General features: G+C 35.2%; 1 protein-coding gene across 8 annotated transcripts in view; it reads left to right on the forward strand.

Moving 5' to 3' along the window:
* The window catches only part of U2SURP (U2 snRNP associated SURP domain containing), a 55,300-nt gene that overhangs the window by 9,402 nt on the left and 25,467 nt on the right, over window positions 1–20,431 (forward strand). For 4 of the 8 annotated variants that reach the window (XM_013982108.2, XM_021069580.1, XM_021069579.1 and 1 more), the window contains exons 2-16: window positions 824–868; window positions 2,845–2,976; window positions 5,105–5,203; window positions 7,099–7,213; window positions 7,656–7,789; window positions 11,385–11,452; window positions 11,997–12,091; window positions 12,177–12,212; window positions 12,307–12,389; window positions 13,453–13,618; window positions 13,794–14,005; window positions 14,967–15,010; window positions 18,077–18,181; window positions 19,218–19,284; window positions 19,363–19,526. In XM_013982108.2, coding sequence (XP_013837562.1) covers window positions 824–868; window positions 2,845–2,976; window positions 5,105–5,203; window positions 7,099–7,213; window positions 7,656–7,789; window positions 11,385–11,452; window positions 11,997–12,091; window positions 12,177–12,212; window positions 12,307–12,389; window positions 13,453–13,618; window positions 13,794–14,005; window positions 14,967–15,010; window positions 18,077–18,181; window positions 19,218–19,284; window positions 19,363–19,526 — 1,565 coding nt within the window. The remainder of the gene's footprint in view (window positions 1–823; window positions 869–2,844; window positions 2,977–5,104; window positions 5,204–7,098; window positions 7,214–7,655; window positions 7,790–11,384; window positions 11,453–11,996; window positions 12,092–12,176; window positions 12,213–12,306; window positions 12,390–13,452; window positions 13,619–13,793; window positions 14,006–14,966; window positions 15,011–18,076; window positions 18,182–19,217; window positions 19,285–19,362; window positions 19,527–20,431) is intronic. The other 4 variants (XM_021069583.1, XM_021069584.1, XM_013982107.2 and 1 more) reach the window with 3 other exon arrangements.

Raw genomic sequence — 20,431 nt, forward strand, 5'->3', positions numbered from 1 at the left:
ATAAGTTGGAAATGTTGGCCTATCAAAGATTTGATAGTAGTTTCAAGGAAAAGAAAGATCCTATTTCTGCAGTAGAATTTGTACCTTTTATGGGACATCAAGGGTTTATGTGTGGATTTTCTTTTCTTTTTTGTTTTTTTGCGGCCACTCCCGTGGCATATGGAGGTTCCCAGGCTAGGGGTCTAATCGGAGCTGTAGCCACTGGCCTATGCCAGAGCCACAGCAACGCTGGATCCGAGCCGCATCTGCAACCTACACCACAGCTCACGGCAACGCCAGATCCTTAACCCACTGAGCAGGGGCAGGGATCAAACCCGCAACCTCATGGTTCCTAGTCGGATTCGTTAACCACTGCGCCACGACGGGAACTCCTATGTGTGGATTTTCTTATTAGAATCTGCTTCTTACATGACTTCTGGAGGTTGGAGAAAGGAGGAGAGGTTTCTTTGCTATGTAGCAAGAAGTTGCTACCCCGTCAGTGTTATGGCAGTAAACAGTGTATCTTATGACTTGGGAAGAGCTATTGCACAAAAATTCTGTTGTAAAAATAGTGTTGAGGGTTGGTTTCCAGTATGCCTCGGGTATATCCCACTATCATGTGTGTCATATTTTGGGAAGTATACATTCTGAATTTTAAAGAATTGACTTACACATTTATTTTGGATCACAGTGTTTTCTTGTAAGCCTTTGGTTTTATTAGTTGAGAAGAAATTGCTACAAGTTAGGAAAGCCTAAGTCTGTATAACATGAGAAACACTTGTTTCATTTATGTAATGCATTTTCTAACTATTTAAATGTTGACATTTATTTTTAATACTTGTAGACCAGATCATCAGATGTTCATTCATCTGGATCTTCAGATGCACATGTGAGTATAAAAGACAGTCTTGGTCTTTTTTCTTTAAAATTTAATATCTCTTTGTATATATCCCTACTTGATAATAGCCCTTATGACTTTGCTTGATAAATAATTATGATTGTATCATATGTGCCTGTTTTCATCTTTTTTTACTAGATGTTTTGTGTTCTTTTTTGTATTCTATTCACATAACTTGGTAGAAACCAAGTGTGTATATTTCCTTTTTTTAAATTATGCTTGTAAAATTTTGTGCATACATTGTGTGTACTTACATATTTTTTAACAGGTTTTGCATTATACACAGTTCTTCATTCACTGCACAGTATACCTGTTGGAAATCCTCTCAAATCAGCAGACATAGCTCTAATCTGGTCTTTCTAATGGCATCTTAATGTTCCTTGGGGGAGGTACAGTTACTTTTTAAGCTATTTCTCTGTCAATGGGCATAGATATTTTGTTTAAAGCTTTTTTTTTTTTTGTCTTTTTGCTTTTTCTAGGGCCGCTTCCCGCAGCATATGGAGGTTCCCAGGCTAGGGATCCAGTCAGAGCTGTAGCCGCTGGCCTACGCCAGAGACATAGCAACTTGGGATCCGAGCCCCATCTGCAACCTACACCACAGCTCACGGCAACACCGTATCCTTAACCCGCTGAGCAGGGCCAGGGATCAAACCCGCAACGTCATGGTTCCTAGTCGGATTCGTTAACCTCTGCTCCACGACAGGAACTCCTTGTTTAAAGCTTTTTGACATTTTGAATAGTGTATAAACATTTCTTTACATGTGTTATTATAGCAGTGCTCAAAGTGTGGTCCTCATTCTGCTGGGGTTGCTGGGATTCCAAGGAATAGTTCTGAATTCAGAACTATTTTGTAGTAATACTAAGACATTATTTATCTTTGTGGTATTGACATTTGCACTAATGGTGCAAAGGAAATTGATGGGCAAGAAGTACAGCATAGGGGCCCTCTACTCACTATTTTGCAGTAATCTGTAAGGAGAAAGAATCTGAAAAAGAATATAAAGATATATGTCTGTCTTTAATGTATGTATGTGTGTGTAACTGAATCACTGTGCTATATGTCTGAAACTTAATATGCCGTAAGTCAACTATACTTAAAAAAAAAAAAAAATTGATGGGTAAACTGTTGGAACCTTAGCACAAATCAAGGCAGTGTCACCAACATGTGTTAGAAGTCATTGTATTCTTCCCTTAGCAGGCACAGTGAAACTGCTAGTTTCACTGGAGAATGTTCTTGATGAAGCAGTAAAAGTTATTAAATCTTGTCCTTGCATATGGGTCTTTTTAATGTTCTGAGTGATGAAATAAGAGGTACACGTGAGGCGTTTCTGCTTGCCAAAGTGTGGTGTTTGTCTTGAGGAAAGGTACTTGTGGGATTAAGTTATCAAACTGGCATCTTTATTCATGTAATACCATTTTTACTTGAAGGTTAAACTGACAAACTATGGTTAATCAGACTTGGGTGTTTGGCAGATATTTTCTTAAAAGTAAAGGAAAAGAACTTACATCAAGAAAAACAACTATTAGCCATATAAAATTTGAGCTTGCAAGTGCAAGTTAGAATTATTGAAACCTGGGAGTTCCCATTGTGGTGCAGCGGAAACAAATCCGACTAGGAACCATGATGTTTCGGGTTTGATCCCTGGCCTCCCTCAGTTGGCTAAGGATCCAGCATTGCCATGAGCTGTGGTGTAGACCTGCAGCTGTAGCTCCAGTTCAACCCCTAGCCTGGGAACCTCCATATGTCATTAGTGTGGCCCTAAAAAGCAAAAAAAAAAAATACTGGAAACTTTTCATAAACTTAAGGACTTTTCTGATGAGATCAGTGGTGGTATTAGGGGATTGAAGGATCATCGGTGATATATTTCGATAGCATATAATGAAGTTTGTCAGTGTTTGAACATTTGGGTTTTTAGTTTCAGTACTGCATATATGAATTTCAAAAACCTGTTTTACTTTTCTTGAAGATGGATGCATCTGGACCCTCAGATAGTGATATGCCAAGTCGGACACGACCTAAGAGCCCAAGAAAACATAATTATAGGAATGAGAGTGCCCGTGAAAGTCTTTGTGATTCTCCTCATCAGAATCTCTCAAAAGTAAGTATTATTAAAAATAGGAAAGAGTAGTTAATGATTTAGATTTGTCCTTGATTGAATTTAGTAGTGAATGTCTTGGTTTTGTACTTGTTTCATCTTACACTATTTGAAAATGGCATTCATTATTATATTTGGGTTAACAATAAACTCAGACTTATCCAAGGAAATGTTTTGTTAGCTCATCTGTAAAATATTCTTTGATTTAAAATTTATAGTTTTATTTAAAAACTAAGGAGCGTTTTGGATGTAAAATGGTTAATAATCAGATTTATTGTTCTCCCCTTATACCTAAACCTTTACTGAACCAAGTGTCAAATGCCAGTTGCTAGAAATACACCCGATGACTAAAACATACTTTTCTCAGAGAGCTTATACGTAGTCCTGCCCTGGGAAGCTATTCACTCCAGTCAGTGCAGTGCCCAGAGTAACCTGCGCAATTTCAAAGAATGTTTTCTTGTCATGATTAAATTTGGAAAATAGAATGAAGAAGATAAACATTACCAGCCAGTATTAACATTGGTAACACTTTATTTTTTCGTGTTTGATATTTGTAAATATATTTTTACTTTGCTGAGGTCCATTTTACAGGAATATGTTTTAAAAGACTGTTCAGATATAATTTTTTTAATTTTAGGAAAAATGTGAACAAATTTTTAATAGATAATTATATTTTTTTGAACGAATATTCCGTAATTTCCTTACCACTTATCTCTTATGTGTTTAGGTCTTAGGAAATAACATTAAGCACAGAAATTTTGTTTTTTGTAAAATTGCTTTTCGTTGAATTTATATGTAATTATTACCATTTGTTTAAACTTCAAAAGTTGAAACACTGGTGCTGAATGATGGCAAAACATTTTCCTTTCTGATTTGGGGGAAAATTTACTTTGAATATGTCCTGAAACCCAATATGGACTTTTGAGTTATGAACTGCTTTATTTTTTCAAAGGGATTTTAATGTAACTTTAAAGTAGTTTGCAGCAATATTACTTTTCCACTCCCTATTTCACAAGGGCAAGCCCGTTTAAATAACCAGGGGATTGATAATCTAATTTTGTACTTCTCATTTTGGTAGGTGAGAGAGAAACCTTCAGATCTCAATTGCAGATTGATATTTTAGGTTGTATTTAATAAACATTCCTCTTATTTATTTGGCCATACAAATAAATAAAGTTTATTTGTTTATTAAGTTCCTGGGCCGGGGAGCGAACCCACCCGCGCCACAGCAGTGATAACCACTAGGCCGTCAGGGAACTCCAACATTGCTCTCTTTTAAAAGTTTATGAATCAGGAGTTCCCGTCGTGGCTCATTGGTTAGCGAACCCAGCTAGCATCCATGAGGACAAGGGTTCAATCCTTAGCCTCACTCAGTGGGTTAAGGATCTGGCATTGAGGGTGCACTGTGATGTAGGTCGCAGATGCAGCTCAGATTGCAAGTTGCTGTGGCATAAGCTGGTGGCTACAGCTCTGATTGAATCCCTGGCCTGGGAACCTCCATATGCCATGGGTGAGGCCCTAACAAAAAAAGCAAAAAAAAAAAAAAAAAAAAAAAAAAATTTAACATTCAAATGAATAACATTTAAAGGTCTACAATTTATTGAAGCCATATTTCGGGAGGAAGTTGTTTCTAAAATAAATGAAGTTAATTGATGACTATTTATTTGTCTGAAACCTAAAACACTGTATGTGATATTTTCTCAGCAATGAAAATGAAACTATTGCGTTCATAAATATGAGTTTTGTTGATGACAAAGAGTGAGGTAAGTTACTGAATTATAAAAGGAAGTGATGATTCGTTGTACCTGAAGCAGGGGTTCCAGATGGTAGTAATTCTTGATACTGAACCATGAAAATAATATGCTTCCTCCTCCCTATTTGAATGTCTGTTTTCTGTTACTGCTTCTTTTGCCTAGAAACTTCTGTAGTTTACCTCCTTAACTGCATTCTTGCTATCAACAATTAGGTGGAAGGGGTCCTAAGCCTTGGTGTCTCTGTGTTTTATTTTTACCTTTTTTTTTTTAAATGGCTTTTGTATGTTATTAACTTTTAGGGTAATAACAAGTTAATTGAGTTATAGATAGCATTGAGAATGTGTATGTAAAGGTATGCTTTTTATTTCTTTCCACAGCCTCTTCTGGAAAACAAACTTAAAGCATTCAGTATTGGAAAAATGAGTACAGCTAAGCGAACTTTAAGTAAGAAGGAGCAAGAGGAATTAAAGAAGAAGGTAATGCTTAAAATGTGTTATTTTATTTATTTTTATTTTTATTTATTTATTTTTTTGTCTTTTTGCCATTTTCTTGGGCCGCTCCCGCAGCATATGGAGGTTCCCAGGCTAAGGGTCTAATCAGAGCTGTAGCCACCAGCCTACGCCAGAGCCACAGCCACGCGGGATCCGAGCCGCGTCTGCGACCTACACCACAGCTCACAGCAACACCGGATCGTTAACCCACTGAGCAAGGGCAGGGACCGAACCCGCAACCTCATGGTTCCTAGTCGGATTCGTTAACCACTGCCCCACGACAGGAACTCCCTAAAATGTGTTTTTAGTTATCTTTGTCAGTAAATATGTCTAAGGGGGTATTAAGTATATTTACAGTAATGTTTTTCAAAGATTCTTGACCTCCAGGGAATTTTCAGCTCCCAATCCCAAGTTAAGTCTGTAACACAAGTTTATTCAGAGGAGTCCAACTTTATCCTTGTCCCCTCCGCTATTTCTTCTCTTCTTTGTAACAGTTTTGATTATTTTTGTTCTTTTTATATAATCAAGTGTGTAAATGTACATTGTGCCTGTTCTTTTTTAGATGAACAATAGCATGCTATACACAGTACACTTTTTTTCCACCTTGGCTTTTTTATTGGCAGATAATGTTCACATCCTTTTAAAATTTTATTGGAGTATAGTTGACCTAGAAAGTTGTTAGTTTTGGGTGTGTAGCAAGTAATTGGCTATCAAGTAATCCCAGCATCATTCATTGCAAAGTCCATCCAGGAGTTCCTGTTGTGGCTCAGCAGAAACCAATCCGACTAGGAACCATGAGGTTGTCAGTTCAATCCCTGGCCTTGCTCAATAGATTAAGGATCCAGTGTTGCTGTGAGCTGTGGTGTAGGTCACAGACGCAGCTCAAATCTGGTGTGGCTGTGGCTGTGGCTGTGGCGTAGGCCAGTAGCTATAGCTCCAATTAGACCCCTAGCCTGGGAACCTCCATATGCCTTGGGTGTGGCCCTATCAACAAAAAAAAGTCGAGTCCATCCATTCTCCACTGATTTGAGATGCCCCTTTTACTGAATACTAAATTTCCATATTCTGTTGGATTTCTAGATTTTCTGTTTTGCTTTATTGGCCTTTCTAGTCATACATGTTTTGGGGTCATTTAGAATAATTACAATTGTCAAGGTTTTTCCTGAGGGTTTTTTTTTTCTTTAATGCTGTCTGGAGATACTGCCCCTTCAAAGTTCTGATACCCATGTCTTCGATAGTTTGCGAAGGAAATCTTTATATTCACTGAATTGGATTTATTGAACCTTGGAAATGTCCTAAACATTTAGTAGAATAATATAGTTTGTATAGTCAGTTGTCATACAGTTGGACCCTTGAATTGTCCCTAAGCAAATTTACTTAATGGGTCCTTTTCTGGTTCCATAAATTACCCTTAGAGAAGCAAAATTCCCTTTAATTTCAGTGTTAACTAGTATCTACTAAGCGTTAGATATTATTTAGGACTGTTGAATAACCTGCTTTCCCCAGTGGAGGAGAGGTTTTGTTTACATTATTTCTTGGTGTGTTTTACCCTATGTACAATAATTTTTATTTTTATTTTATTTTATTTTTGTCTCTTTAGGGCCGCACCCGAGGCACATGGAGGTTCCCAGGCTAGGGGTCTAATTGGAGCTGTTGCCCCAGCCTACACCAGAGCCACAGTAACACCAGATCTGAGTCACCTCTGCAACCTACACCACAGCTGATGGCAATGCTGGATCCTTAACCCACTGAGCGAGGCCAGGGATTGAACCTGCAACCTCTTGATTCCTAGTCGGATTTGTTTCTGCTGTGCCATGACGGGAACTCCTGTACAATAATTTTTATATCAAATGATGTCAATATTTTCTTGTGTATTTTAGGAGGATGAAAAGGCAGCTGCTGAGATTTATGAGGAATTTCTTGCTGCTTTTGAAGGAAGTGATGGTAATAAAGTGAAAACATTTGTGCGTGGAGGTGTTGTTAATGCAGCTAAAGGTTAGTATGAATATTATAGCCCTTGGGCAAACCTAAAGTCTTGGTTGGATGACTGCAGGTAATTGTGAAAGAAATTGGTTGCTTTTGAATTTCATGTTTCCTTTCTATCAGCACCCTCTAGTGGTGATATTAATTAGCAAACTATATGGCCAACTATGGGTTACTGAGAAATTGGAGCCAGATTTAAAGTTTTAAAATATCTAGTACCTTTCAGGTTTTGAGATAGCAGAGAACTTTGTAAAAAACTTAAATGTAGTTTGTAGTTTTCCTCTAAATGATTAATATTTTTGAGAATAATATTTGAATTTAATTTTGTATTTTGTCGCTAGTGATATATTTTGATACCAAAAGCATTTTACTAATTTTTGTTCCTAAATAAAAATAGTAAAGAAAATCCATGTAATGTGAAATTGGTTTTGAAATTGAGCATTTTAAATTTCAGAAGAACATGAAACAGATGAAAAAAGAGGAAAAATCTATAAGCCATCTTCAAGATTTGCAGATCAAAAAAACCCTCCAAATCAGTCATCCAATGAAAGACCACCATCTCTTCTTGTGATAGAAACCAAAAAACCTGTAAGTCCTACTTAAATAAAGTGACCATTTATGTACGGAGATGACACTACCAGTATTTTTAGTACTTCCACTGTAAGCAGGACTTTGGTTTCTTGTTTTTAATTATTTTGGGAGTAGATGTTGAATATTTATGCTTAATCTTCCTAAATGAGAAATAATAAATTAGGACACATAGATATTCTTTTTATGTTCTTTGAGCAGTGAACATTTGCTGTTACTTATATTGCAAGTAAAAAGTTAATTGCATTTTAGGTATAAATGTAAAATAATGGGATTGTCTTTTTAAGCAGTGCTGAACTTGTGTATTTAAATTATATCAGCATGTATAGTATCGGTTACTTTGGAAGACTAGGTACTCCAGTAGTGTGTCTGTTGCTTGGCACATTTTTGAAATTGTCAGAACTAGTGACACTTTCCTTTAAACATGCTCAGTGTTAGGAAATCTTAATTTTTTGAGGGCTGGATTTTCATGTGGGATGGTAGATAGATGTGGGTCTTATCATTTGGAGCGAAATTTGGTGAAGAAATGTGATTATATTGAATAGTGAGACTGATTTTTCTTGTGTGACTTTTAAGATCGCTCTGAAAGCAATTTAAAAAAAAAACTGTTGAGATTAATTCACACACCATAAAATTGACTCTTGAAAATTATAGTTTTTTACATATATGTGTTTTAAATATATATGTGTCTGTGTGTGTGTATATATATGTATGTATATATATGTGAGTATATATATGTATGTATATATGTGTGAGTATATATATGTATGTGTATGTGTGGTGTGTATATATGTGTGTATATATATATATATTTTTTTTGGTCTTTTTGTCTTTTTTAGGGCCACATCCACGGCATATGGAGGTTCTCCCAGGTTAGGGGTCTAATCAGAGCTGCAGCTGCCAGCCTAAGCCACAGCCACAGCAATGCCAGATCTGAGCCGCGTCTGCGACCTACACCGCAGCTCAGGGCAATGCCAGATCCTTAACCTGCTGAGCGAGACCAGGGATCCTAGTTGGATTCATTTCTGCTGTGCCACAACAGGAACTCCTTAAATATATTTATAGTTGGGCAACAATAACTAATCTCTAATTTTAGAACATTTTATTATCCCAGAAAGAAAGTTAACTTTTGTATACTTAACTTTTAGTCATCCCCAACTTCTGGCAACCACTAAACTACTTGCCATCCCTTTGGATTTATCTGTTTTGGACATTTCATGCAGATGGAATACAACTTGTGGCCTTTTTGTGTCTAGCTGCTTAGCATAATGTTTTAAGTTTCATCTATATTGTGGCATATGTATATCATTACTTTATTCTTTTTTATGGTTGAGTAATCCATTTTATGGATTTACCGCATTGTTTATCAGTCTGTTACTTGATGGATGTTTGTGTTGTTTCCACTTTTTGGCTATTATGAGTAATACTTCTAAACACATTCATGTATAAGCTTTTGTGTGAACATGTATTTTTTATTCCTCTTATATATTCCTAGGAGTGGAATTGCTGGTCATATGGTAACTAATTTGTTTAACCTTTTGAGAACCTGTCATACTGTTTTCCAAAGTAGCTGTACCATCTTATAGTCCATCAGCAGTGTATAAAGGTTCCAGTTTTTCTACACGTTTATCACCACTTGCTAAAATGTGTTTGTTTTTAAAATTAGTCATCTTAGGAGTTCCCGTCGTGGCGCAGTGGTTAACGAATCCGACTAGGAACCATGAGGTTGCGGGTTCGGTCCCTGCCCTTGCTCAGAGGGTTAACGATTCGGCGTTGCCGTGAGCTGTGGTGTAGGTTGCAGACGTGGCTCGGATCCCGCGTGGCTGTGGCTCTGGCGTAGGCAGGTGGCTACAGCTCCTATTCGACCCCTAGCCTGGGAACCTCCATATGCTGCGAGAGCGGCCCAAAGAAATAGCAAAAAGACAAAAAAAAAAAAATAAATAAAATAAAATAAAATAAATAAAATTAGTCATCTTAGTGGGTGTGAAGGTTTACCTAATTATGGTTTTGATTTGCACTTGCCTAGTGATGTTGAGCATCTTATGTGTTTATTATCATTTGTAGTTTTCAGTACAGAAATGTCTTTTCAGATCCTTGGCGCTTTTTCTTTTCCCATGTCTTTGTCTTTTTAGAGCGGCACCCACAGTATGTGGAAGTTCCCAGGCTAGGGGTCAAATCAGAGCTGTAGCTGCTGGCCTACGCCATAGCCATAGCAACACCAGATCCAAGCCAAGTTTGTGACCTACACAATAGCTCATGGCAACGCCAGATCCTTAACCCACTGAGCGAGGCCAAGGATCGAACCTCTGGTTCTCATGGATTCTAGTCACATCGTTTCCACTGAGCCACAACAAGAGTTCTTTGGAACATTTTTTATTTGGGTTGTCTTTATTGTTGAGTTGTAAGAGTATTTTTTTACATGCTTCTAGAGTCAAGTTACCAATGTTTTTCTCCCATCTTTGCCTTTTTTTGATAGTGTCCTTTGAAGAACAAAAGTTTTAAATTTTGATGAAGTTCAGTTTATCAATTGTTTTGTTGCTTTTCCTTTTGTTTCTTGTAGTAAACAAAAGAAATTTTGTCCTTTCTTCATATCTGAGAAACTATTGCCTAGTTTAGGTTCATGATGATTCACTTGTGTTTTTCTCTAAGAGTTTTATAGTTTTAGCTCTTATATTTAGCTCTGTGAACATTTGAGTTAATTTTTGTATATGGTGTAGAGTAGAGGTAAAACTTCAATCTTTATTTTGTTGATATTCTGTTGCGCTAGCATCATTTGTCGAAAAGATTGTTCTTTCCCATTAAATTATTTTGGCACTTTTATAAGAGGAATTCCAAAATGATTTTTGGAAGCAGTTTTAAGAGAGAAATTTCAAAGGTGTTGGTGTTGCTGTTTGTTTCAGTAATTCATATCCTCCTTAAGGTGATTGTTTTGAAGAGTGCTTATTTTTATTTTATTTTATTTTATTTTTAATTTTTTTTTTTTTTTGGTGGCAGTTCAGTTACTTTTTTAGTTTTGCCCCCAGTACTCTTCTAACAGTGTTCAGGACTATGTATTATAGACTTTTGTGGGGCAAAAAGTTGGTGGCTCCTTTAAGACTGCTGCTTATTTTTTAAAATAATTATTAAATTCTTAGTTTTGGAGTTCCTGGTCATGGCTCAGTGGATAACAAACCCGACTAGCATCCATGAGGATGTGGGTTTGATCCCTGGCCTCCCTCAGTGGGTTGAGGATCCGGCGTTGCTGTGAGCTGTGGTGTAGGTCACAGACTCGGCTCAGATCCCATGTTGCTGTGGCTGTGGCGTAGGCCAGCAGCTACAGCTCCAACTGGACTCCTAGCCTGGGAACTTCCATATGCCAAAGGTGTCGTTCCCCCCCACCCAAAAAAAAAGAGAGAGACAAAAAAAAATTCTTAGTTTTAGAGAACAGGAAGGGAAGGTTAATGGTAACAGAAGAAACATTCTTTCTTTTTAATTTAAATGATTAGTCTATAATTGGCACTAAAGTAAAAGTTTATTTAAAATGACCTGATTATTGAATCATTAGTTTTATTTAACTTTGTTTTGTTTGAAGTATAACTTATCATATCCTTCATAGCCACTGAAGAAAGGGGAGAAAGAAAAGAAAAAAAGCAATTTGGAACTCTTCAAAGAAGAATTGAAACAGTAAGTTTTATAGTGCTGAGAATGGCTGTCGTAGGTATATTGAGCTGATACTTACAGACGCAGGTATGAAGAAAGTAGTCTACCAATTAGTTTTTACTAACTGGCGTACCATGAGGCTGTTTAAAGTGATACTTTGTGGGATATGTTTGAAAATGAAATAGTGTTTTGTCAAGTGTCTAGGTTGCTTGCATTATGTGGATGCAATTCAATTGATTTAACTAATGTCCGGAGTCCTGTTTGCAGTGGAAACAATATAGTTACTAAAATAGGGGTGAAGAGTGGTCACCCTTAGCCAAGAAAGAACAATTTCAGTGGTTTTAATGTTGAATTTCCTCCTCACCTTAAAAGTGGGCTTTGTGTTCCCATTGCTTGTGTGATATGTCAGAAATTTTTTCATGGCTTATAGCTGAGGGACTCTTGCTTATCAGTACTGGCTTTACACACATTTCAAGTTATTTGAAGACAAAATCTGGATAATTTCTGTTATTAAATATGAACAAACAAATTTTGGCTCATTATTAGTGACTATGTATATTTTCAACAGAATTCAAGAAGAGCGTGATGAGAGACATAAGACAAAAGGCAGGTTAAGTCGATTTGAGCCACCTCAGTCAGATTCTGATGGTCAGCGTCGTTCTAGTAAGTCAAATTTATTTTAATGTTTATTATTTGTGATGAGCAATTCTAAAAACTTAAGAATTGCTTTCTTTTCTTCCTTTTAAAGTGGATGCGCCTTCAAGAAGAAATAGATCATCTGGTGGTAATACAGTTTTTTGCTTTTTTTTATTTCATAGAAATTGTCCAGACTTTGTATTTTGCAGGTCATAATTTTTTTTTTTTGCTCTTGGTCCTAGTTCTTGATGATTATGCACCTGGTTCACATGATGTAGGAGATCCAAGCACTACTAATTTATACCTCGGAAACATTAATCCACAGGTAATATTGGAAAAATAAGATGAATGTTGGCTCATGTGCTTTATACTTTTAGAGGAAAACTATTTTTTCAATCAGTTAAAAAAAAATGAATTCAAGAATCTGAAGTAAGCAAATTTGGTGGAACTTTGTGAGTCTCTAAAGTTATAAAGTTGAGCCTTACTGATGTGGGCCAAATTTTCTTGCTACAATTCTAAAGGCTTGCCTCCTCTTCCTGTAACTGGACTGTACTCAGATTTGAAGTGTTTTATTAAGTGCTGATTGATTTATCAACTGAGGATATGACCAGTGGTGGACAATATTCTTTTGTGACTATCCTCTTCTGATGCGTAGATTCCTTCCTTAGAGATTTCCTCTTTTTTTTTTATCCTCATAATAACAAACTAGTTTTGTGCTTTTGTCTCTTATGTTTTTATTTTCCCTGTTTCAATATTAATTGTTATGGGGAATGTAATTTTTTTTTAAACAGTTTTAGTTTAGGTTGTAGCTACTTTCATTTCCAAGTGTAATAGTGGTTGTTGTGCATAATATGCTCTTTAAAAAATTATGTGTTTTGGACCTCATTGCATATTTACTGTTTTCTTTTTTTCTCTGTTCTTGATTACAGTGGTAGCTGGGTGCTGGGAAAAGAAAAAGTGATCAGATTTATTTCTTTCATTGCCAGCAAATATTTCCTCCTTGACTTAAGCGTGGTAGTCATTGCTGCTTAAAATGTTGCTAAATGCCTGAACAAACCATTGCAATAGAACAGCTTATTTTAGATGCAGGATCTCAAAAGGAGGAAGAGTGAAGGCAAAGGTGTGCTTTTGATTTCTACAGCCACTTGGCCTCTTTACCTGGCCACTTACTTAGTTAGAATGTTTCTGATACGAAAGGATTTGTGAATGCCCCATGAGGGCAGACTTTTACCCTTGTGGAGATCCCAGTACTGGAAGGGAAAATTGTAGCTTTAATCATCTCTTTTCATTTTGCAAAAACTACTTTGCTTTCTGTTGCATAGAATTCTCTTTTTTTAATCTTTCCTTTTCCTTTTTCCATACCCAAAACATTTTATGCCTTTTAATAGATGAATGAAGAAATGTTGTGCCAAGAATTTGGAAGATTTGGACCATTAGCCAGTGTGAAAATTATGTGGCCTAGAACTGATGAAGAAAGAGCAAGAGAGAGAAATTGTGGCTTTGTGGCCTTTATGAATAGAAGAGATGCTGAAAGAGCTTTAAAAAATTTAAATGGTAAGGGAGTCCATTTTTAGAATTCAGATGTCATTTTGGTTTTGAAAAGTATTTATAAAAACTCTAGGAAAAAATGAACCAGAAATGTGAAGGTTAAAAATGAAAATTAATTCAGATCACTTGAACCCTTTATTTTCTTTTGCAAGTTACCAAGGTGACTTTTCCTCTCTTTTAGGAAAGATGATTATGTCTTTTGAAATGAAGTTAGGTTGGGGTAAAGCTGTGCCTATTCCTCCACATCCCATATACATTCCGCCTTCTATGATGGAACACACACTTCCTCCACCTCCATCAGGACTGCCTTTCAATGCACAGCCTAGAGAGCGGTTAAAAAACCCCAATGCTCCCATGTTACCACCACCTAAAAACAAGGAGGATTTTGAGAAGGTAATTTAAAAAGTGTACATAGGGCCGCATCTAATTTGTAAATACTAAATCTATGGTAGTATTTCCTTTCAACAATTTTATAGAAAATGTGTGTGCATTTCTGTTTGGCAACTCTTAAAGAGAAAGAAATAACTAGATGTGTTCCCTGCCTTAGCCCATGGAAACCCTGTATTGGGATATTTAGGTCAAATTTTTATTTCGGACTACCATTTCTTTTTTGACCACTTGTTAGGTTTTTTTCTTCCTTTGTCCACTGTTGTATCCAGGTTTGCTTAAGTGTAGTATCTGATACTTACTTTGTTTTGAGAAAGTGATACTTTGTATTTGGTTAAGTACCTTTTCAATTAGAAAGACCTCTTAAATAGTCAAATTGTTGGGATGGCAGCTAGCTAATAACTTAGTTCTCAAGATCTGAGGTATTGGAATATTTGAGAGCATTATGGTTTTTAAGAGGTTAACTACTCTAGTAAAAGCAAAGGGTGAGTATTTTCTTTTTGTTAAACATAAAACCAGCGTAATTTCAAGTTAGAATTTGTTGGTTCTATTATGAATTAATTACACTTTAAAATGACAGGGCTGGTTTTAAAGGCTTGGGAACAAAGTAGCAAACTGTATGGTCAGAGGCAAACAGTTAATTATTTCACAAATTAAAATCTTTATCTGATAATTCTCAGTGTAGTATCTGATAATTCTCAGTGTAGTACCTATTTCAGTGCATTGATGTGCATTCTGACAGGAATGTTCTGATTCTTTGCATTTGGTGAACGTTTATTGTTCACTGAACACATCCATTTGCATTTATGTAATTGCTTAGTGTATAATTACTTCAAATGCAGTGATTGCCTGCAAAACTTGTGATTAGATGTGTAGTATTTTCAATGCATATGTATATTTTTGCTTGTTACTTGTTAACAATACTCACATATTCTATGTTTATTATCTGATGTGACTTCATATACAGACTCTGTCGCAAGCCATAGTCAAAGTGGTTATCCCAACAGAAAGGTACATGTTTTTCTTTATTATTACTGATCTAAATATAGACAATATCCCCTTCTGAATTAAAAAAAAAGTGGTGTTGAGGAAAAGGTAATATCTTGACTGAGCAATGGTTCCTTCCCAGTACTTTGGGGGGGGCGTATGTGAAATTTAACTAACTTTAGTATACTTTGCAATTTTATGTCATTATCTTTTTTGTTTTTATTATTACCAATGTAGGGTTTTTATAGCTTTAGTAGTTAGAATGTGTTTAATAGATATAATCTGGGGTTGTTAGTCTAATATTAGACTGTTGTGGTAGGAAAATAGGTGTTTTAAATGTTTTAAATTTTAGATGTTACAATTTGATCCAATTTGTTATTTTTTTTCTTGTTTCTGAATTGTCTAATATGCAACCTTAGTTTGAGTTTTCCTTTCTGAAGGCATAGTTTTAATTTTTCCTAAATGATTTTAAGAAGGCATTTCTATTATTTTCATGAACACTGAACATATTAGAAACTTCTCATGATAACAAAGGTGTTTGGAATTCTTTTATTTTCTTTTCTTCCTTTTTTTATTTTTCAACATAATGTTAAAGCAGAAGAATTCATGCTCTAGGTATGCTCTTGCTCAGTCAAGCTAAGCCTTTTCCCAAACACAGGAACACAACACTGGTTGAATAATAAATGAACACAAAAGAATACCAAATTCTCTTTGACATTGGCCTTGGTGAGCAACACCAGCTGAACTGTCTGCGGCAGCGGGGGACCAGGAAAACATCATGGGATGGATTGGGAAAGTATACAGTTTTTGACCAGACATTGGTACGATCGACTCCAATAAATGTGGTTTTATTATAACTGAGAGACAATTTTTTTTTTTTTTTTTTTGTTGTTGTTGCCCAGAATAAGATAATTACCATTTTAAAATAAAATAATGCACTTTAAAATATATCATCTTTTTGTACTACACTGCTTCTTTCTGAAAAAAGTCACCCTTTTAAAAATAAGAAACACATCCTTAAGGAAAACAAGAGAGTGATTACAGTCCTTTAGTAATCTTGAATTTGAGTTACAACAACTAATTGTCAGATTTTGATTTTAAATAGTCATCAAACATTATAAAACTTCTTTTAAACGTTAAATTTTCTAAAAATAGATTTATCAGTTACAAGCCTGTTTAAAACTATAGTGGTTTTTCCACTGACAAAGCATTCATAGGAAAGTATTTTTGTAGCACTCAAAAAGCATATATCCAGTATTAGCTTTTCATGTGGCTTAGCTTATTTCTAAACAAAATTTTGAGTACACACTTTGTTGTAAAGTCTTGACTGACCATTACAATGAATCCTTTGTTTTAAACTTGCTAAACCATTTTTCATCTATCTTTAATATGCAAGTCAAGTTGCTTTTGACTTAATTCATACAAGTTTCTGGATGTATAGCATTTATCCACCTAGTAATTGATTTTATATATTATGATACATAAAATTTCCCTACCAGTGGGAGTTCAGAACTGAATCATAACTTTGCATTATTTCCCTTCTTCAAAACAATGTAATTAACCATATGGATGTTAAGAATACATTTTCATTTATACATCAAGAACTGCATATTTGCAGAGCAGTTAATACTTCTACAAAAGAAAAAGAATTTTTAAATTTAAAAATAAGTGATGCTTTTGGTTTTTTGTTTTTAACAATTTGAAATTGAATTCATTTTAAATATGTAGTTTTCCCTTTGTTAAAGACTTATTAAACTTTCATATAATTTTTTTGATCTCTTTTAGAAGGTCAAAGAAATTTTATTTTTTTCACTATGTAGAGATTTAAGTATCCACTTAAAAGTAGGTTTGTTTGAAAATTGTGAGAAAATAATTATCACCATGAGATATTTTACTGTTCATGTACTCTGAAGCAGGGTTTTATAGAGCCAAAAAATGTCTTATCCTATAACTATATATTTATTTATATTTTAGCAGTTATACGAACTTAATTTGATCTGGGAATGCTAAAGGTGTAACTTAGTGTGTGCCTTGTACCAAGAGCCAATATCCTTTTGCTTTTCCCGATTGTTATTTGCCAACTCTATATGCTGGGGACCCAGTGAAATGAGAAATCAGGAATAGCTGTAATAAGCTGAGCCACTTTTGCTTGACACTGTAATCAATGTCTAAAATTGGTGCTTGGAGTCTAATAAGGTGTTGGCTTCAGATTTAAAAAATAGACTTTCTATAAGCCCAAACAATAAAATTACAAAAGTTAAACACATATGTTTATTTCTGGATAAATATTGGAAAGTAATTGTTAAGAAAAATAGAAAGGACGTATTACTATGTCCCTTATTTTGGAATATTTTGGAAAGAGGACTCCATTCATTTAAGGCTTTGACAATATAACTGTTTTATTGATTCATAACACACAGGCAGAATTGTACTTGTCATGAACTGTGTGAACTAATTTGAAGTGTGGTCCAAAGGGATGTTGCCTCATTAAAGGTCAGATTCAATAAAACTCCATCTGCTACATGTGTACCAGAAAAGCACAGGAGTTGGATGGATTTTCTTTTATTAAATCAGGCCTTATACTTGTTAAATAGTTTTGCATTTTTATAAAATTATAGTCATGTATATAACTTTTCAATACCACCACAAAAGTGCTTGGTGTAGGAATGTTCTTTAAACTGAGATTAGTGTGTAAGTTTTTAGATGGCTATGATAACATATAAGTTCAAAGTTATGGATTTTATATATTTGCAGCTTTCCAGTTAGTTGTGACACATAATTTAATGTTTTGCATTTGGAAAATAAAATTAAGTGGCATTTAGAAATTGAAATCTTTATTACTATGAAGCTGTGTTGTGGTTTCCTACCCTCCCTTACCTTCCTCCCCCTCCCACTCCCTTATTCCTGTTGCCCCACTCCCTCTTAATGCACAAGGTGTTAACATATGCTCCAGGCTACTTTCTTGGTTTAAAATTCTGTATTAGTCAGCAGAATAATCTTTTTCTGCACAATTTTAGTAACTTAGTTCAAGTATAGTTTTATATAGTGGTAGGTCTGAATCCATTTTCTTTAACTGTGTTGTTGTTGTAGGAATTTGCTCGCCCTGATACATCGAATGATAGAGTTTGTTGTACGTGAAGGGCCAATGTTCGAAGCTATGATTATGAACAGAGAGATCAACAATCCTATGTTCAGGTATGCATTTTTTAAAATTGTGAGATTTACATATAACATGCAGTTTACCATTTTTACATGTAGCATTCCGTGGCATTAAGTACATTTATGTTGCTGTCAACTGTCACAACTTTTCTCATCTTCCATAACTGAAACTTGACCCCTTAAACAATAACTCCCCATTCCCTTTGTCCCTCAGCCTCTGGCAAACACCATTCTACTTTTCTCTCTCTTTGAATTTGATTACTCTAGGTACCTCATCTAAGTGGAATCATACCCTATTTGTACTTTGAGACTGGCTTATTTTACTTAGCGTAATGTCTTCAAGGTTTATCCTTGGTATAGCATGTGTCAGAATTTCCTTACTTTTTAAGGCTGAATAATATTCCATCACATGTACATACCACATTTTGTTTATCCTCAGGTGTGCATTTTAAAAAATGCTTTAAACTTGTTTCTTGAAATTAAGAATATTCCAAGAATAAAATTTGAAAAACAATGAGGTTTTTGTAATGGAGTGAGAAGGCACTTTTAGTAATTAGGCTAGAATTTGTGCTTGGATCAGTTTTCCAATGGTTTCAATGATTTAGTTAATTAAGTAGCATTGTTTTTAGCATTCTCTAGGAGGAAAATACTCTTCATTTTATTTTTCAGTGGAATCTGCTTTCATAAGCAGATTATGGTAAGATAAATGAGGTTTATAGGAAAGAGCTCATCTTCTGAATAGCAGTGATATCTAACATTTATTTACAATTTTAAATCATTTGAAAACCACTGCTTTTGAGATTTTATCTTGAGAAAACCTCTCCATTGCCAGACTCAGTATCTGACACATAAGTGTTTGATAAAACTGTAAGACTCAGCAGGGTGTGTGTATATCTTCTGAGTATTAATGTCAGTTACAAAGGTGGTCTGGGGTTGGGATGAGGATTTCTCTTAAGGGATATTTGCCTTTGATTTTATTTAGAACTAAATAAGCAGATATTTCTCATTTGTTTATATTTACTTGAAGGCAGTTCTCCATTAAAGAATATGATGTTTAATTTTTTGTTTTTAGATTCTTATTTGAAAACCAGACACCAGCCCATGTTTACTATAGGTGGAAGCTTTATTCTATTCTGCAGGTAAGTATAAACAATTACTTTGTTAATTTTGACTCTGAGGTATTAGAACTTTGTAATAACATTGTGGATGCTTATTAGGGAGATTCTCCAACTAAGTGGCGGACGGAAGATTTTCGTATGTTCAAAAATGGATCGTTTTGGAGGCCACCACCATTAAATCCATACCTGCATGGGATGTCAGAAGAGCAGGAAACAGAAGCTTTTGTGGAGGAGCCTAGTAAAAAGGGAGCACTTAAGGAAGAGTAAGGCTTTTTCCTTTCTGTTATATATTCAGAAAAGTTGTTTCAATGGTCATTTTAAATAATGGTCTTACTAAGATAATGTTAACTCTAAAATGGTTTCTAAAATTTGTGAATGTTTAAAAGAGTAACATCACTTGACATAACACATTGTAATTTTACACATTTTGATAAGTATAAGTATGTGTCCTATTGAACTTGACTTCTTTCTGCTGGTAAAAATTAATGGTGATCTCTTAAGTGATGGTCCTTTAGCAGTGGAATTCTTTATATTCTTATAGAAATTCTCAGGGCCTTTAGAATTCTTGCCTCTCTGTAACATAAAGAGAAAAAATTATCATATGGCTTAGTGGAGTCAGATGGGTGACTGCAAAGCTTCATCATGGAGTGTAATATGTGGCCACTCTGGAAGTGTATATTATTAAGTGCTCAGTCAGCATTGTTATAATGCAGTTAGCCTGGTTTAAGAAGCAGAAGCAGATTTAACGTTCAGAGGAAGTTCTGCGTACCTGATGGGAAAAAAGGCTAAAGTAATTTTTAGTTTACAGGATTATATACTTCACTGTATAGTCCATAAATCTTAATACTAGTTGCATTGATGCATTGTTTGTGAGAATATTTGCTAATAGATAATTATACTGTCTGAGAGTGTATTTGCTTCTGAAGCTGTATGTTCATCATTACTTTTGCCCAGGGATCTGCTTACTCAGTCCATAGAGTAAATCTGGCTGCCTCTTGTTTTCATAAATAAAGTTTTTCTTGGACACAACTATACCCACTCCTTTACATGTATGGTTGCTTTTGTGTTACAGCAGCAAAGTTGAGGAACTGACAGAGACTCTATGGCCTTCATAGCCTAAAATATTTCTCTCTGGGCCTTTCTTTACAGGAAAAGTTTGTCAATCCTT

Source organism: Sus scrofa, chromosome 13, assembly GCF_000003025.6.
Source record: "Sus scrofa isolate TJ Tabasco breed Duroc chromosome 13, Sscrofa11.1, whole genome shotgun sequence".
NCBI lineage: Eukaryota > Metazoa > Chordata > Mammalia > Artiodactyla > Suidae > Sus > Sus scrofa.